The sequence below is a fragment of the Macrobrachium nipponense genome, chromosome 28, assembly GCF_015104395.2.
Source record: "Macrobrachium nipponense isolate FS-2020 chromosome 28, ASM1510439v2, whole genome shotgun sequence".
Classification (NCBI taxonomy): domain Eukaryota; kingdom Metazoa; phylum Arthropoda; class Malacostraca; order Decapoda; family Palaemonidae; genus Macrobrachium; species Macrobrachium nipponense.
This window is the reverse complement of record NC_087217.1, coordinates 3,726,822-3,744,321: the sequence shown is the minus strand read 5'-3', so window position 1 is coordinate 3,744,321 and position 17,500 is coordinate 3,726,822. Positions and strand designations below refer to the sequence as shown.

The following is a 17,500-nucleotide window of genomic DNA, read 5'->3' as shown; positions in this document are numbered from 1 at the left end:
AAACACGTTTGTTGGTCGAACGGGAAGTATTCGACGTCGATCTCACACGAGGACTTGTAGATAGCTGGCGGCTTCCAAGTCACTCGACCGTTGTAATGAAGAATAGCTTTTGTCATTATCGTCACTTCGTAGTTACCGTCCGCACTGGAAAGTGAACGTGAAAATGACAGGTTTAGCAAAAGTTTTATCATGACATGCAGGATTGTTGAAGGTGGAATCTAGTGTATCGTTTATGCTTATTTTTAATACCTAAAAGCGAAAGGAAATTAAATAACTTTTATTAGTGTTTTGTATATTATTCAGATTGCTCGCCAAATTCAAATTTACACAGATATTTAATGAGGTGATGGAAGTTAAAAGCACAACAGATTTAATAAGTATGTATTAGCGAAAAACTTCTGACTTACAATATTTGTAATCGATTTATTAATTAATAAATGAATTAATTGAATTAATAATAAAGTAAAAGGAAAATGTTGAATGTGCCTTCAAACAAGGGAACTAAGAACCATGACTGGAAGGGTTCGTTCAAAGACTGGCCAACAACTAAGAAGGCAACTAAAATTGGCACCTTAGAGCTTAGATGATAAGGTACTTCAGTCGTTGACTGGACAATTGATAGCACTTTCTTGATCATATGTATATATATATATATATATATATATATTATATATATATATATTATAATATATAATATATAAATATATATTATATTATTAATTATAATATATTATATATATATTTATTATATATATAATTATTATATTATTATTATATTATAATATAATTATTAATATATATATATTATGTTATATATATATAAGTATTTTATATATATATATATATAATATATATATATTATATATAATATTATATAAATATATATATACTTTACATATACAATACATACATACATACTTACACACGTACATACATGCATACATACAAACACGCTCTTGTGGCTACCAAGCCTTGAATCAGAAGTCAAGGACAAATTAAGAAACTCGGCTAGAAGAGAAATATACTCATTCACTCCACTGCAACATAGCCTGTTGAAGTTTATTGCTTTTGAGGAGATTATAAGTGAGCTCCTGTAAGTTGTGTTCGAGTTAGCGGAAAGGTTCCAAAGAAAAAAGTGGAGGGATAATTGTTTCTACGTATAAGGGTAAAGGTGATGGAGGAAACTAAGAGTTATTCGGTAGGGTTTTGACTGAGAAATGAAGAGATGAAATACGGAATGATGGGAGAAGAACAGTGTGTGTTTAGGCAAGGAAAAGGGTGTGTGATTGAAGTCCTTAGACCATCACACACCCTCTTCCTTGCTTAAACACACATCTACCTAAGAAACTGGAGACTAGGGAACCCAGGGAACCTTGGAGAAGCAATTATGAGGGTGTTGAAGGTATATGGAATAGCACCTAAGTTACTGAGAGCGATGAAAAATTTCGGTAGGTCTTGTAATAGTCTGAGAAAGATCAGAAGCTGTACGTACAGAAGTGTAGGGTTATAAAATTTAATTGTGAAATTAATATGTAATGGGTGATGATTGTAGATGGCACACAACTGACAGGAGATAGTGAACAGAAGCTGCTGAAACTAGTAGCGAATGAGTTTTAAACTTATTGCAAAATAAGAAAGTTGAGTGTGAAAGTGTCTGTGTAAGTATGAGGAATGTTTTGAGGGAAAATGAAATGCTGGAAGGTAACAGAAATAAATACTCATATAAATGATGGTTCACATTGATGTTTTGAGAGTAAATGAGTGGTGTAACATAAGATAAGTAGACTAGTTGTAGTGTGTTTGTAGAAGATTTTGAAGAGGCTCGGAATATCCTTTTGAGTCTAACATGAATAGAATGAAAGGATTGTCGAGCAAGTTTTCTTTTAATGAGCGTAAGCGCATTGTCAAGTATAGCCAAGAAGCGTACATGCAAGCTGGAGATAAATGGTCCCAACGTCTTTGTAGAGAAAAGGTTCCACGCGCACTGCTTATGAGCTGTCTGTTTGGGTAGTGGTTGTTATTGTCTGAGGTTTTCTGCACAGGGAGTTTATTCACGGTTCGGGAATTAAGTTTAAATGTAAAAGCTACTGGTGTATATTTATGGGAAACTACCCCTTGTTAAAACAAACTGCTTACTTTTTTTATATATAATATACATAACATAAGTATATATATATCATATATATATATATATATATATATATATATATATATATACTATATATATATATATATATATATAAAAACACACTAACAGCTGTACCCGTCTATCGGTTGTGTTATCAAACACACATTCACTTCTAAATGACCTGGACGTACATCTTTCCCAGTCAATGCTACTGTGTTACTAACCTGCTCAGTTAGGCACTGCCGGCCGACGGCAAACGCATATATATTGCGACAGGTTGCTTGGGAAAGATTTTCGTCGTGAGGCCCCCCCCCCCCACCCCCCCCCACCCCCACCCCTTAAATGGCCCTTGATAAAAATCAGCCTATAGTTAAACTGATATTGATGTTAATTGTGTTTGTAGTCATTTATGTTAACTCATGGCACCAAATGTGATTGCAGAAGGTCCATCTTTGACCCTACAAGCCCTAATTTCTAAAGCGGGATGGCACCCCCCACCCCGATGCTATCAAGGTCGGGTTAGGTAGGCTACAACCCCCTTCTTCCCCGGTCGGTTAGTCGAAAGGGCGTAGGCCTCCTGCCCCTTATATTGTGGGAAACCCTTGGGCCCCTATTCCAAGAAGAGGGGATTGGCCTACCTTACTCCTGTGAGTGCCTCTTGTGGGGAGCCTGTTTGTACCTATATAAACACTTCTACATGGATGTCAGCTCCGAAAGTTGTGAAAAATGTTGGGGTATGAAAAGGAAGGGTTATGGCCCCCTAGAAACGGTCCACGAATTTGGGATTTTGACTAAAACATTCCTTGGGGGGAGGGGAATGTATGGTAAAAGTTTGGTAGCCTTAGCTTTCATAGTCTGGGTGTGCAGAGCGAACAAACAAACAGACAGACAGAAATTACCTTATATATGTTTATATTTTATATATATTTTTTCAGGGTGAGTGCACATTGTTATATTAATTTTATTCACATGGTTATGTATGTGAGTATGTCGATGTGTTCGTATATAAATTTTTTAAAAGAAATAACTGCCATTCACTCAACACAGTAACCTCCGGCTGTGAGGGTTGTTAATTACAAACATGTATCAGAAATTAGCATTTCTTGAACAAATAACGATAAATTGAAAAAATATGGTGAAAGCGATGGTGGAGAAGCGGAACAGAAGTTTTTCCAATTTTACATACTTTGCATAACTGAATTGCTCTTTAAAATACAGACTTGAAGCGACAGGTGAGGGAAGTGAAGAGGACGTATTTGTATATGTATTTTAGTTTTCAAGCTCGAAGAAAAAATATTGCCATTTTTAGGTGTCGACTGGACGGATTTGGGATTATCTCTGGGAACGTAAAGATCTAGAGTAAATAGAGCCATCGGCGTGTCTGTGTTCCTTGTTTCTGTGTCCCAAACTCACCATTTCTCTTTAACTCTTGTTGTGTTTGCAAAATCAAATTGTGTCAGCAGTTAACATGAAGCGCCGTGTTAGATGGGAAAAGTTTTCTTAATGTTGCTCCAACAGAAACAGGAAGTGCTGCAAAGAATGGCAGCAATCTAGACAAGAAGGACAAGTGACTTCCTCAAAAATTATTAGTCCTGTTACGAGTGATATTCGTAATAGCTCTCCCAGTAAATAATGCAGTTTCGTCGGGGAAAATGCAATGCGACTGAATAACAGTCACTGAACAGTAAGTACGTTTCTTATTTATCTCGAAGTTCTTATATAGATGATCTTAAAAGTGTCAAGATAATTTTTTGGTGTTTGCGTCGAGTCAAAAAGCAATCCCAGTAGCTTTTCAGGTTCTTTGTTACACAACTACTGTTTGGGCGCTCATTTGGAATGCACACACATTATATATATATATATATATACTATATGTATATATATATATTATATATATTATATATATATATATATATATATATATGCAGAAGCTATGTACTATGTTGTAACTCTTAAGATGTATATTTCTTGCGCAGTAAATTAAAGCTTTCGATCATCAGCTGTGGTCTTGGTCACTAAAAAGTGGTATGTCATCTAAAGTACTGACATGTAAGATCACAAACAAACTTTTCTTATAATAACATTTTAAACAATGTAGATTAGGTGACAGGCAAACCAGTTAACTATTATTATCTATATGAACAGGTGGTTGAGCCGTTTTCCTCTCCAGAATTCCTATTGATCTTCGTGGGGGAAGATCAAGAAAGAAAGCAGCGTCATCATTGGCACATATATTTCTAAAGTTTAAAATTTTCTCTATTCTGCCTGAATTTCCGTGAGACCTTTACAGGAAATACTGGAATTGCAGATAATGCAGCAAATTGTGAAGAGATATGTAGAAAATGGAAAATTTTAAACTTTAGAAATATATGTGCCAACGATGACTATTTCATCTCTTGTTTCCTTCACACAGGACATTTCTCCAACAAACCACCCAACCAGCATAATACAAGCAGTTGCCAAGAGAAGATCAAGGACTCTGGACAGGATGAGGGTTCAACTACCTGTTCATACATAGTAATTGTTAATATGCTTGCTTGTTACCTAATTTATATTGTTTAAATGCTATTATAAGAAAAGTTTGTTTGTGCTCCTAGATGTCAGTTCTTTAGACGATATACCACATTTTAGTGAACAAGACCACAGCTGATGGTCGAAAGCTTTAATTTACTGTACAAGAAATATATATTGTATATAACTACATAAGGATTTTACTTCATTATAGAATATATATATATATATATATATATATATATATATATATATGTATATACATAAATACATACATATATATATATATATTATATATATATAATATATATATATAATATATATATAATCTTTACCACTTTATTAAGAATGAAATAAAGTTAGAGAGAGAGAGAGAGAGAGAGAGAGAGAGAGAGAGAGAGAGAGAGAGACGAGAAGAGGGAGGGAGAGAGAGAGAGAGAGTTGAGAGTTTTACTGGAGGCTTCGAAACAGTAAAAAAATTTTTTTTAAATTCCAAGCGGTAATCGAAATCCATACTAATGTCAAACTTACTGTATCGGAAATGGTATCATAACCGGCAAACTAGTCTTAAAAATTTGTATCATAAATGAACAAATTACTGTCGTTATTTAATCTGTCGTTGAACCACCCAACTGCTCTCCAGGCGCCAATAATGGTGATTATACTGCCACAAGTGTTTCACTATTTTGTTTTTCGAACCAAATTAAATTAAAATATCATCCAACAAAACACCGATAAGTGACAGACCATACTTTGATCTGAAATTTATTTTCACTGTCAATCATCGAACACTAAGTGGCCAAGAAGCTGTACATTATTACCAAATATACCCTTAGGGTAACATTAGCTCCTCACCACCCCACAAAAGAAAGAAAGAAAGAAAGAAAAAACTACAGCCAACGCAGGTATCAAAAACTACATGTAACGTAGTTGGTTGGAAACCAGCAGCAATAACGTGTTTTGAAAGTGAATGCGAGGCATGTCACCTAGTCAATAACAGAAAAAAAAAATGAAAAAGGTTCCCCCTTATCAAAGAACAGCTTCGTCGTTAAAAAAAAGAAGAAATGATAACATTTATCAGACGTGTATGTGAGGCGGGGAGGAAAGAGCCCGCTACATTTCCTTGGGGTCTAAGTGAAATGAGGCAATTCCAGTGAAATGCATAAGAGAAGAAATTTCTGGCTGTACGGTGGGAGATATGATCACTTAATGCTGGAAAGAAAACATGACTTTATGACGGCCATAACATTTGAGCAGAGATTTGCGAAGCAGTTTAGAGTTACATTGATCTCCATGTTGCCAAATATCCATTTTTAACATTTCCTCCCATTGTCAGTAATAAAGGTATAATTTTGAGGTGCTTCAAACGGCCTGTTGTATAGGAAAGATCATACGGTTTTTCATATGAACTTGAGTTTTCCTAATAGTATTCATTTTTGTTGCATATTAGTCATAAAATCTGTGAGATCTAGTTTTATTATTGCTGAAAGCATGCATATTTTAGAAATTGAAACAGAATCGTATTATAACTGGCTTCACTGGAATTAGGAACGACAGCAAACAACGAAGCTGAAAATTACTTTGATGCTAACCTAGATTTATATTCAGCTACAGGGACCGTAGTTGTTGCAACACCATTGTATATATTTAGTTAATGTTACATGTTTAAAAATGACAGGTTTATTAATGAAAAAAAATAATATAATTCTCGATAGGAAGGAGTTTGTAAAGATTCTATATATATATATATATATATATATATATATATATATATATATATATATATATATATATATATATGTGTGTGTGTGTGTGTTGTGTGTGTATATATATATATATATATATATATATATATATATATATATATATATATATATATATATATCTTATATGTATATATATATATAGTATATATATTTATGTTTTGCAGTTGTGACACAAAGTCTCTCAGAAGTAACCCTTTCAGCCCTGCATGACCCTTACTACAGTATTTGTCACGAAAGAATGATATCATTCAAAGGCGTTTACTATGAGATTCAGGGCCTCTGTAACACGGTTTATTCGCAATAATTTTTTATCAATGCATTTCATAAATATAACGCTTATTCAGAATACACATTATATCTACAAATAAATTTTGACTGTATTCTGCATTACGTAGGTTGAATAAATTTGGTACTTACAATGTAAAAGTGACTTTTTTTTAAGACTTTCGAACGCACTCGTTACGTAACTTATGACAACATTTCTTCCCTCTTTCTCGATGGATGATTGGCTATACGTAGCAAAGGCTATACCTCTGGCAACAATGATATAAAAATGTAAATACAAGCAAAGCAGTACACCTTTATGAACTCTAAAACCTCACCACTGATAATTGTCATAATGAACATACCAACAAAATATGTTAATAAATACAAAAACACTTCGATTATTAGTCTAACTCCAAAATAAGTTTCCTAAGAAATTACAGTCTACTTTATAGGTCACAATCAGATTGACAAGATGGAGGGAATAGTTGGTAATTTTCAAAAACATAGTAGACAAGCTTGATTTGATAACTGCTATATACAATGTCAAGCAATTTTTATTTATTGGCTATCTACCTATTTACTAAAAAAAATAAAAAAAAAAATAGGCGTTACCGCATTTTGATTTGAACATTCACCAATAATTATCGTCAGAATGATGACTTCATGAGGCTCCACCCACTTTGGCCTCGTCATAATTCAGGATAACACTGAAGGCGATTATCATGGGCATTGCTGGATTAGAAAAATAAACTTCTGGCTATAAAAGCTAATTTCTCAAGTAGTTGCAAGAAGTGCTAAATGATCCTCAAGGATCCCAGCAGTTGGCCTAAACGTTTAATTCATGTATATTACTGCTATTACTACAGTAGTATTACTACGCTAGCACAGATACCCCACCCACATCTATGTATCGTTCCACCATTCATAAAGTTTTTGTCATGGCCACGGGCTTTCTCTTGACTGTAAAAAGTTGCAAGTCGTAAGACAAATGCAGTTTTGCAACCACGGGGAAAATTCCAAATCCTATTAGCCATTATTGACTGCTATGGGTATCTGAGCCAGTGGAATAAGGTGAATGAGTTTCTGTCTGGTGGATGGGTGGGGCAACATTTCGTCAAATGTTGTTTACCTTGCTTACGTAATGAATGTTTTTCGACTCTTGGCTCGTAATCATTGGCCATGGCATCGGCTGGATAATTTTTACTCTATGAAAATTAAAACTATCAAGTTTAGATCATTGATAATGCTGCCAAAGTTTGTGTGCGGTTGTAAATTATACATATATCAACTTTCAGCTACATCCGATGCGTTGATAAGGAGCAAAGTCCAAAAAACCGTGTTACAGAGGCCCTGAATCTCATAGTAGGTTAAAGTAACATAAGTAGCATTACTGTATTACCTGTGTTTATTCCATTGTTACAGATTAACTGAAATTACCTTCAGTTTCTAAAAGAAATTGTTTGCAAATTTCCTTGATTTTAGACTTTCAAAACTTGAATAATTGTCATTTTAGGATACAAATTTGTTAAATCACATTTTTATGATGGACAAAGTTTTGCTTTTAGGTTTTGTAAATGAAATGTGGAGAAAATCTAGTGCTATTCCTTTGTAAGGCATGTTTACCGGCTTTAATCTCACTCGTCCTCAGCATAACGTTTAAAATTCTTATTGCAGTCCATTTTTTATAATGATATAACAGTCGATTTGAGATTCTAGGAATGTTTCTTTCATGGGTCACTGTTTCCCTCATTTTACCAAATGAATCAGTAAGAAGTTATTAGTATAGAAAACAGTTATTTGCATGATGTTCCAAGTGAGCAAAGAAGCAAGTTGAATTCTCCTAAGCATCGTGTTTTTCTGTGCTTTCAGAACTTGAATTGTGCATGATTACCTTGTAGCGCCCACGCGGCTTTCCTACTTTCAAAATCTCCTTTCTCCATGATGACTAACGCGAGAGGAAAAACATGCGTTCGAGGGAAAACACTATTTCCCTCGCACGTCTTTTATGCAGATACCCCGATGACCATTACTCTCACGTTTCATGTATTATTATCATTCTATACATTGTTATGCAAACTTTCCAGTTGTGTATGTTCAATTTCTATTCAGATGTTCCATATCTATTTTTATGTAAATTGATGTCTGTGAAGAAACACAGATGCTCGGATTTAGTCCCTTCCTTGATCTGTCAAGAGGTCGGGACTACTTTGTAGCTTGCACGAGCTATTGACCTTTTTGAAAGTTTTGTGAATAAATTAGTAAGCTGTAGACTGTATATCACTTGTACCTCACCTCACATTGGTGACCACCGGAGAGATGTCGACCAAGCCACCAACAGTGATCCCAATGCTGTCAGTGAAAGTATGGCAGCCGGTGCCATACACCTACCGCCCTTCACGCCCCACCACCAAGAAGCATGGTTCTTCAGGCCAGAAACAATTTTCTGCACAAAGAAACTGGATGCCCCCTTCACCTACAGTATCCTGAAGGACCAGCTGAGGTCATCTTTCAGCATGCCTCCTACCCAGAGGGCTAAGAAGTTCCTCAACCACAGAGTTCCCGATAGGAGATGAGCGGCTAACACATGCATACAAGCAATTGCAACAGCTCATCACCCTACCTGCCAAAGACAGCCAAGCCGAGTTATTCTTGGACCCTGTGAGGGAGGTATTCCTCACAAAACTATCTCGCCAGGCAGTAGCAGCCATACCCAAACCCTCTACGATGCCCATAGAAAAGTTCTTGGTAATGGTCAATGAGATTCATATGGGCCACAAAGCAGCAGACCCCTCACTGCCAACAGCAGCAGCGTCACCACTACATCGCTCCCCACAGACTTAAGACAGGGAATCAGACAGTGATCCAGACGAGCCGGCCACTCCCATATACAAAAGATGAGTCCCCAGACAAGAAAACAAAGGGAAGCCTAAACAAAAGAAACAAGAACCTCCAGAGGGCTCATGCTTTTTCCACTGGAGGGTTGGAAACAAGGCTAGAAAGTGCAACAAAGACTGCCTATAATTAAAAAACATGCAGTAGGGTCGCACAAACGACTCGCCCATACTAATGTCAGTGGTGAGCAGACAGGTTGTCTCATAAGAGGAATCACACCTGCTCACCGCTGTCTTTCTTCCAGGTAAGAAAGAAAAGAACAAACATGTTTCTTCTTGAAAGATGAAAAATCTAACATAGAGATCTTAGTGGACACCAGAGAATGCAGATCATTCATCCCAGCCAGTGTAAGCAAACGAATCAACCCACCTCCCCAAACCTCCACTTATCGACAGCCAGTGGAGCACCACTGATAATGTACAGAAGGCAGGAGATGAAAATAGTTTTTGATGGGAAAGACTGCACGGTCTTTCATCACAGCAGACATGACGATGGTGTTGTTAGGAGCAGATTTCATGACAGCTCACAACTAGTCGATGTCACAGCAAAGCACTTGATCCCAAGAACAATACAGAAATGATCTCCTCAAAAGCTGAACAGACAATGAAATTATCAGAGTCAACAAGAAGAAAGAATATGCCCCATCGCACCCTATGCTCCACCACCAGGGATGAGAGAGATACTATGAGAATATGAAGACATATTCAAGTACAACCTGGAGCATGACCTAAGAAAACCAGCAAAGCCCAGCATTCAGCTCCACATAACGACTGAAGGTCACCCAATCCACTCTAGCCCCAGAGAAGCAAACATAACAAATCAAGTGAATGGAGCAAGAATATTCACAAAATTTGATCGCTTAAAGGGTACGTCTAAGTTCCGGTAGCAAAAGAAGATGAGGAGACTGCAATCATCCCCCCATTTGGCACCTATACATTCAACTACAGCTGTTTCGGTCTTTGTAACTTAGGGGCAACATCCCAAAGATTGATGGATGAGCTTTTCGGGGACCTTCCATTATGCATGGTATACCCCCTCAGAGGGGTACAAATACCCGTTTACTGTCATAGACAGGAACACCAGGTGGCTGGAAGCAATACCAATACGACAGCAGACAGCAGAGAACTGTGTTAAATACCTCATGGAAGATTTTCGTTGCAGTCAAAATACTGATTTTATTGGTTGATCAGGACAATTTTTTATATCTGCATTACGTCTTATTATCTCAAACCCATTTCGCTCATTTAGTTGAACTTCAACATAAAAGTTTTACAGAGGAAAAGCTTTTATTATAGCGTGGGTGGAAAAGTAGACCATATTCCAAATGTTGCTAAACACTGCTGATGGCCGGGTCAGTTGTTTTGGCACACTAGGCGTCATCACCTTCGACAGAGAGCAACCTTTCGCCTCCGAAATGTGGACCTCTTAGCCAAATTACTGGCAACAAATGTATTCTTCACCAAAGCACATAACCTACCGATCTCTCAGAGCTCTCCTTTGTTTACTTAGGTCAATACACGAGAATTCAATTCTACCACTATGGAAATTACATTCAGCAATGTGTGCTCTGAGCATTCCTTGTATGATTTACCTTTGCAGATTCTGTGGTTACATGGTGGAAAGTAGTATACATTCAGTTTATGTGAGAGGAATCAATAATTATGTTATTTTAAGAAAATACTTTCACCATGCCGTCCTGCACTGGTTGATTATAATTAATAAATTCCAGGTTTATCTAGTTTGTTGCTAATACATATCTTCTTCACGTTAATATACTAAATAAACTTTTCATAAGATGTGCTGTATTTTCTATTTGTCTCTATAAATTCACTGAGGCAAAGGGTGCATTTATCTACGTTCATATTCAGCATGGAATCAGAAACTAAATTTTGGTGGAAAACAGATCTTAAAGTTAGAAGGTCTTAATCATTATAATGGTGGGGGTGACCTTTCCCTCAACTCTGAAGTCAATGTCAACAACCTCTCACTTAATTCTCTTGAAGGTGAGGGTTTTTCACGAAGCGGTACGTTTTTGCTTTTCTAATAGCTGATCTCCTCTTTCTGTATTTCCCGTTACCTTCTGTTACCTTCTGTTACCTTTTGTTACCTTCTGTTACCTCTTTCGAATGAACATCATATTCTTTGGAGGCTTGAATTTCAAGTCAGTGGCGCTTGTCGGCTTGGTCCCTGTGAATAGGGTTAACCTTTTGATTAATAATAATGATAATAATACGTAAGTTGGAGAGACTGCATTACCGTGTTGTGTGATGATCAGGTTTGCATATCCGGTTGGACTCTTGTTATGGCATCACTGTTAAATCAGTACTGTTTTATGCTGTGGCGTGACTCGATTTGACAGTTAAGCTTCGGTTTCAAATGCATGCTGTACATAAGTACGCGTGACTGCACTTGATTTTATATACACCAGATATTATTGTTTTATATAATCTTTTGCATGTTTATGTACGTTACACACACAAACACACACACACACAACCACACACACACACACACACACACACACACACACACACACACACACACACACACACATATATATATATATATATATATATATATATATATATATATATATATATATTATATGAACAGGTACGGTTTTAAAAACATGGCTACTTAGGAGGAACTAAGACAAACCGAAACATCTTTCGAGTGGTACCTCTACCCCCTTACGAGCAATGTTTATTATTCGTAAAAGGGAGGAAATTCTAGCCGAAATATAACGACTTTGATCCCCTTTTGTTTCTTTTATATAGGCATAATCCTCTTCACACACACACACATATGTGATTGTTTGTGTGTCTATGTATATTTATCTATTTGTATTATATTTATATGATTTGTTTATCGCACATCGCCACAGGTGAAGAAAATAGCGAGCGAGAGTATAGGTTCTGACAGTTTTTACTTTATTTCCAAGTCTTTAATGAAGGACTAATTCATAGTGGTAAAAATCACAATATATACATGCCAGGGGACTGCCGGACAAACATACCAACCGTTGGAGAATAAAACTCCACACTTGACAGGTGTCAAAGGGGGAGGGTGGTGGGAACTCATTAGTGCTTGGTCACCATACTATGTTTACAAGTACGATTATAATTTTTCAGTACAGTCTACTACTTTCCATAGAATTTAAACATTTCACAAATTTGAAATTACAGGCTCATGTTTATACATGGCTTGACTAATTTTCATATTATGGCCTTAACTGTCTTGTATAAAACTAGACAATGACATTCCTTTTGAAGTGCATCATTAGAATAAGCTGTATTTCGTACTTGCTCAGTTGATTGTATATATTATTCTCATTAACTTGTAGAAAATACCATTGTTCACTTGTGAATATCTTTCACATTTTTTTATGCTGTTCAGTTCTCTTTTCTAGTGTTCTTCCAGTTTTACAATATATCAGATATCGGAAGGCTTACCTGGATTTTCATATACCCACCCTTTAATTTGGAGAGTTCTTTTTTAAGTACACGTTTCATTGTTTCATTGTTCTGAAATGATACATTAACTGCAAGATTCATAAGATGTGAGATATCTTTCATAATTTTTATTGTAAGGTACAAGTAAATTTTTTGTTGTTGTTAGTTTGATATACAGTTTATTTTGCTACATCTATTGCATTGCCTGATACATATTCAGAATTTTTCAATTATTGCCTGTATTCTTAATGTCACCTATTTCATGAGTAATATATTCAAGGCTTTACATACCACCATACTCTTAAAAACATAGGTGTGTAGACTGATAACATAACTATTACTCTGGCCAGAATAAAAAGATTTCTGGGCAGAAATATTGGTAGATTGTATGTAAAACATTGTATTAAAACACATTACTAGTTCTATGTATTAGGCAACCCAAAAGGCAGGCACCCATCCTTTTCCATTTTCATAGTGAATATAATTTATGGTTCTAATTGATTTAACTTGTCAAAAGCTTTATTACATTTTCATTCCTGGGCCATATACAAATTATACCGTCAACAGACGTGACCCATCCCATATTCCATGGAATGATTTTGTTTAATATTTTGCTTTCAAAAATTTCATATACAACTTATTTTACACTGGAGTTAGAGGGCTATCCATTGCCGTACCAGCTGTCTGTTTTATACAAAAAAAATCTTGTAAAAACTTTGTGAATAATGATACCACTTCGGAACTCACAAGACTGGATTCATTATTGATTTATACATTATTCAGTTTGTATGTATGTATCTGTGTATGTATGTCGAAGACAGCTCTCAACAACGTTTGTATCCTTGTGATGTGGAAGATTGTGTGACACAACTTTCCAATATCTTTTATCTTTAGTCATTTTCAAGGCTAAAAGGACAGATATCAACAATCAATTTGTAATCTGCTTTTCACATATAAATAATGTCTATCGCCACAATTATAATGAAACTCCAATTAGTTTAATGACTTTAAGTATGAAACGTGAACTGTTGAAGTCTTCCTGAAAACGTGTCGTCATCTCGGTGCATTTGATAGCTTCATCCAATTATTATTATTATTTTTTTTTTGCCTATCGGGGAAAATACAGTTATGGAGAGATTCAGAAACACAGAAACACTCAGTCTGTCTTCGAGAACACAGAGAGACAAAGGAATAGGCGAAACATGGATACAAGAAGAACCCGCTGGAAAAGGTATTTTAAAAAGAGTGATCCCGCCAGGTTATTAGGCAGAGATGGTAATGAATAAGTCAAAAGATCGCCTATTCTAGTGGCAAAAGGCAACACCCGATTATTTTTTGTGTTGCAAATACCTATTGGATTTCCTATGAGCTAATGAAACATTGAAGAAAAGAACCTAGTCATTTTGATGCGTGGTGCACTTTCGCCCATCCAGTCCATAGATCCGCTATATTTTTCTTCGTTAAATATATTGGCCATCCGGCCCATAGATCTACCTTATTTTTCTTTGTTAAAAATATAGCCCTAAACAGGCTGGGTGTGTTTGTCCCTTGTTCTGATTCGTACGAATACTCGATAAAATAGAACAAGAGTGGCGGAGGTATTGAAAAAGTAACTTTGTGGCATACGATGGTGTTATTTATCGGCAGTCGCAGATTATCCAAAGTAGTTCCTCTTCTAGAAGTTATCCAATAATGTAATTGATAAGGACAAATTTTGAAAGTGCACATTGCTTATTCATAATAACTAGGTCTTTTTTTCTGTGCAATATCCGCTTTACTTGAATAGTTTACGAAACCTTTCCTTCTGCATTCTCCGTTCAATTGTTTGGGAATCGTTTCAGTTCTGTTTCCTTTTGATCCAGGCAGCTGTATTGCTTACATTCATTTTTTATTACTATTTAACTTTTGTTTTTACCTGTAAAATAGTTATGAAACCCGGTTTTTTTTCATCCTTATCAAACTATCCATTAACATTTTACAATTAATTATCTGTTCACGAACCAAATGTGGCTCAGTGTGAGGTTCTGGACTTGTTTAGACGGCTCTTGTGTTTTTATGTACTGTCAGTTTACCAAAACCATGGCCATTAATCTCTTGGTTTGCCTGCCGTATGATGGACATTAAATTTGCTCTTTACGGGATTACCTGTTGCTTCATGTTATACAGTGCTCTGCTGATTTTCACCGCTAGGAAGTTTTCGCCATTGTTAAAACCTCTTGTGGTCTGCGTTTCTTCATGAATTTATGGTTACGATGCCCGATAATGTTGTTCTTTGAAGAGCGGTTGCATTCGTTTTTAGTAAAAATGTTCTGTCAGATTGCCATTGATATCAGATTTGTCTCCATATAACCTAATGGTGTATTTGCACTTATCTTAAAGTTTTTTTTTTTTTTTAGTTTTAAATTATTCGCAAGATAAAGCGAATTAGGCAATAATGGTATTTATACTTGATTTTTTAATATACCGAAATTCCTTGTGTAATATTAGTGACAAACTATATGTAAATAGAACCATGTGTTATAAATTAGCTACTTAGGTATTATGGTAAAATGGAGTTGATTCTGTTTCAAAGCATAGAATGTGGATTCGCCAAGAATATCAAAGAGTGTCACTCTTGGTGGCAAAGCGGATAAATACACTGACGCCTACCTATCATCGCAAGAAGAATTAGGACTGACTTTTCCAAAGTAGATTCTCGCATCATACTTAGTTTCTTTTGGGTAAATTGTTCCCAGGGCAAAGTGAACTTTATATTAATGGGTCATTTGTGTTTAAGGGTTAAAAGTATCTAATGGTTAAAAGTATCAAAGTGTTATGTGTAAAATTACTTATATATATATATATATATATATATATATATATATATATATATATATATATATGTGTGTGTGTGTGTATGTGTGTGTGTGTGTGTGTGTGTGTGTATGTATGTATATATATGTATGTAGTACATATGTTTGTATGTATTATATATATATATATATATATATATATATATATATATATATATATGTGTGTGTGTGTGTGTGTGTGTGTATGTATGTATGTATGTATATAAAATGCATATGTGATGCTTTTGCTTGCTGAAGTGGAGTCTTGTTATTCTGTTATTTTGTGTACCGTGCATAACTCAAGTTTAACTATGATAAACTAGGGGTGAAATTATCGTTGATGAAAACTGTCCAAGCAACGTATATGTTTCTGGTGATCGAATACCGCTGTTTTGTGGACAACGTGTATGGACGTTCTTAGAAAAGACATCCTGGTCCTTGAATTTTCCCTACTTCACTTAGAGGTTTTAGGCTTTTCGACAAAATCATTAGAAACGCCCATTTAGATATCAAAGGATTAATTCATTCGAATTCATATCGTAATTGGTTTTGCGAATGCATTATCCTGGGAAACGTCTTGTACTGCACATGCATTGTGTATTTACTACATAAGCGGTCATATCAATGAAAATTAAACAAAAAATGGTTTTATTAGTAATGGTTGTAGTTTTGTTTGTGTAATTTAGTTTATTTATTGTAGAAGCATTCTCTAAAATTTTCACTATTGGGATATATGTTTTATCTTGCTATTATATGCGACATCTTGTATGAGAATGCTGAAATGGTAATAGAAATTGTGTACTTTTAGTTAACAAACTTTTTTGGTAGAATACAAAAACAGAGATAGAAAAATAACCTGCTATTTTCAAGCTTTCTCTTCTTCAGTCGTGTATACGGCTCAGAATGATTTATTTTTCTTTATGTTCAGTTTCGTATTGTCCTTATTATATTGAACAGTGTGGGTTTGCTTTGGTCCGCTTGACATGGTCTCTTTAAAGGAGGTTAGTGAACTATATTCTTTTAAAATCTTGCAGGCAATGGCAAGGCTGTATCTCAACAAATTTCTCAGTTTTCATAGGAGTGGAATTGTAATAGTGATTGTTATTCCAAAAAGTTATATATATATATATATATATATATATATATATATATATAATATATATATATATATTATGTTATGTATAATATATATATATATATATATATATATATATATATATATATATATGATATATATATATATATATATATATATATATATATATATATATATATATATATAGATAGGTAGATAGATAGATAGATAAATATGACGCCATGGGAATTCATATTCCTGTTATTTCTTGTAGTATATGTACTCTACTAATTAGTTGCAAGCTATCTGACAGAGTAGCTACCATTTTTATGGACTCCAAATGGCATACGGCAGTGCGATTGAGAATTACTTTAAAAAGTCATTAATTAATTTTTAAAATCATGGCAGTTTGATGTGGTCCGATTATTATAAGCGCTACTTGGTTATTATGCACCTTTAATATTAGTTTATGACCCAAAAGCAATTTTACTATTACTGCTAATAGTCCAGTCTTCGCAGTAACGAGATATTGATTAATATTTGCACTGGCGCCCACTTTAATGACTTCCAAAGTGATC

The 17,500-nt window shown here is 35.0% G+C and overlaps 1 protein-coding gene across 1 annotated transcript in view; it reads right to left on the bottom strand.

The window, feature by feature from the left end:
• LOC135201373 (acetylcholine receptor subunit alpha-like 1) overlaps positions 1 to 17,500 on the bottom strand; it is a 462,242-nt gene that overhangs the window by 29,054 nt on the left and 415,688 nt on the right. The window contains exon 4 of the mRNA XM_064230221.1: positions 1 to 144. This exon is cut by the window's left edge and continues 37 nt beyond it. Within this exon, the coding sequence (XP_064086291.1) occupies positions 1 to 144 (144 nt within the window). The remainder of the gene's footprint in view (positions 145 to 17,500) is intronic.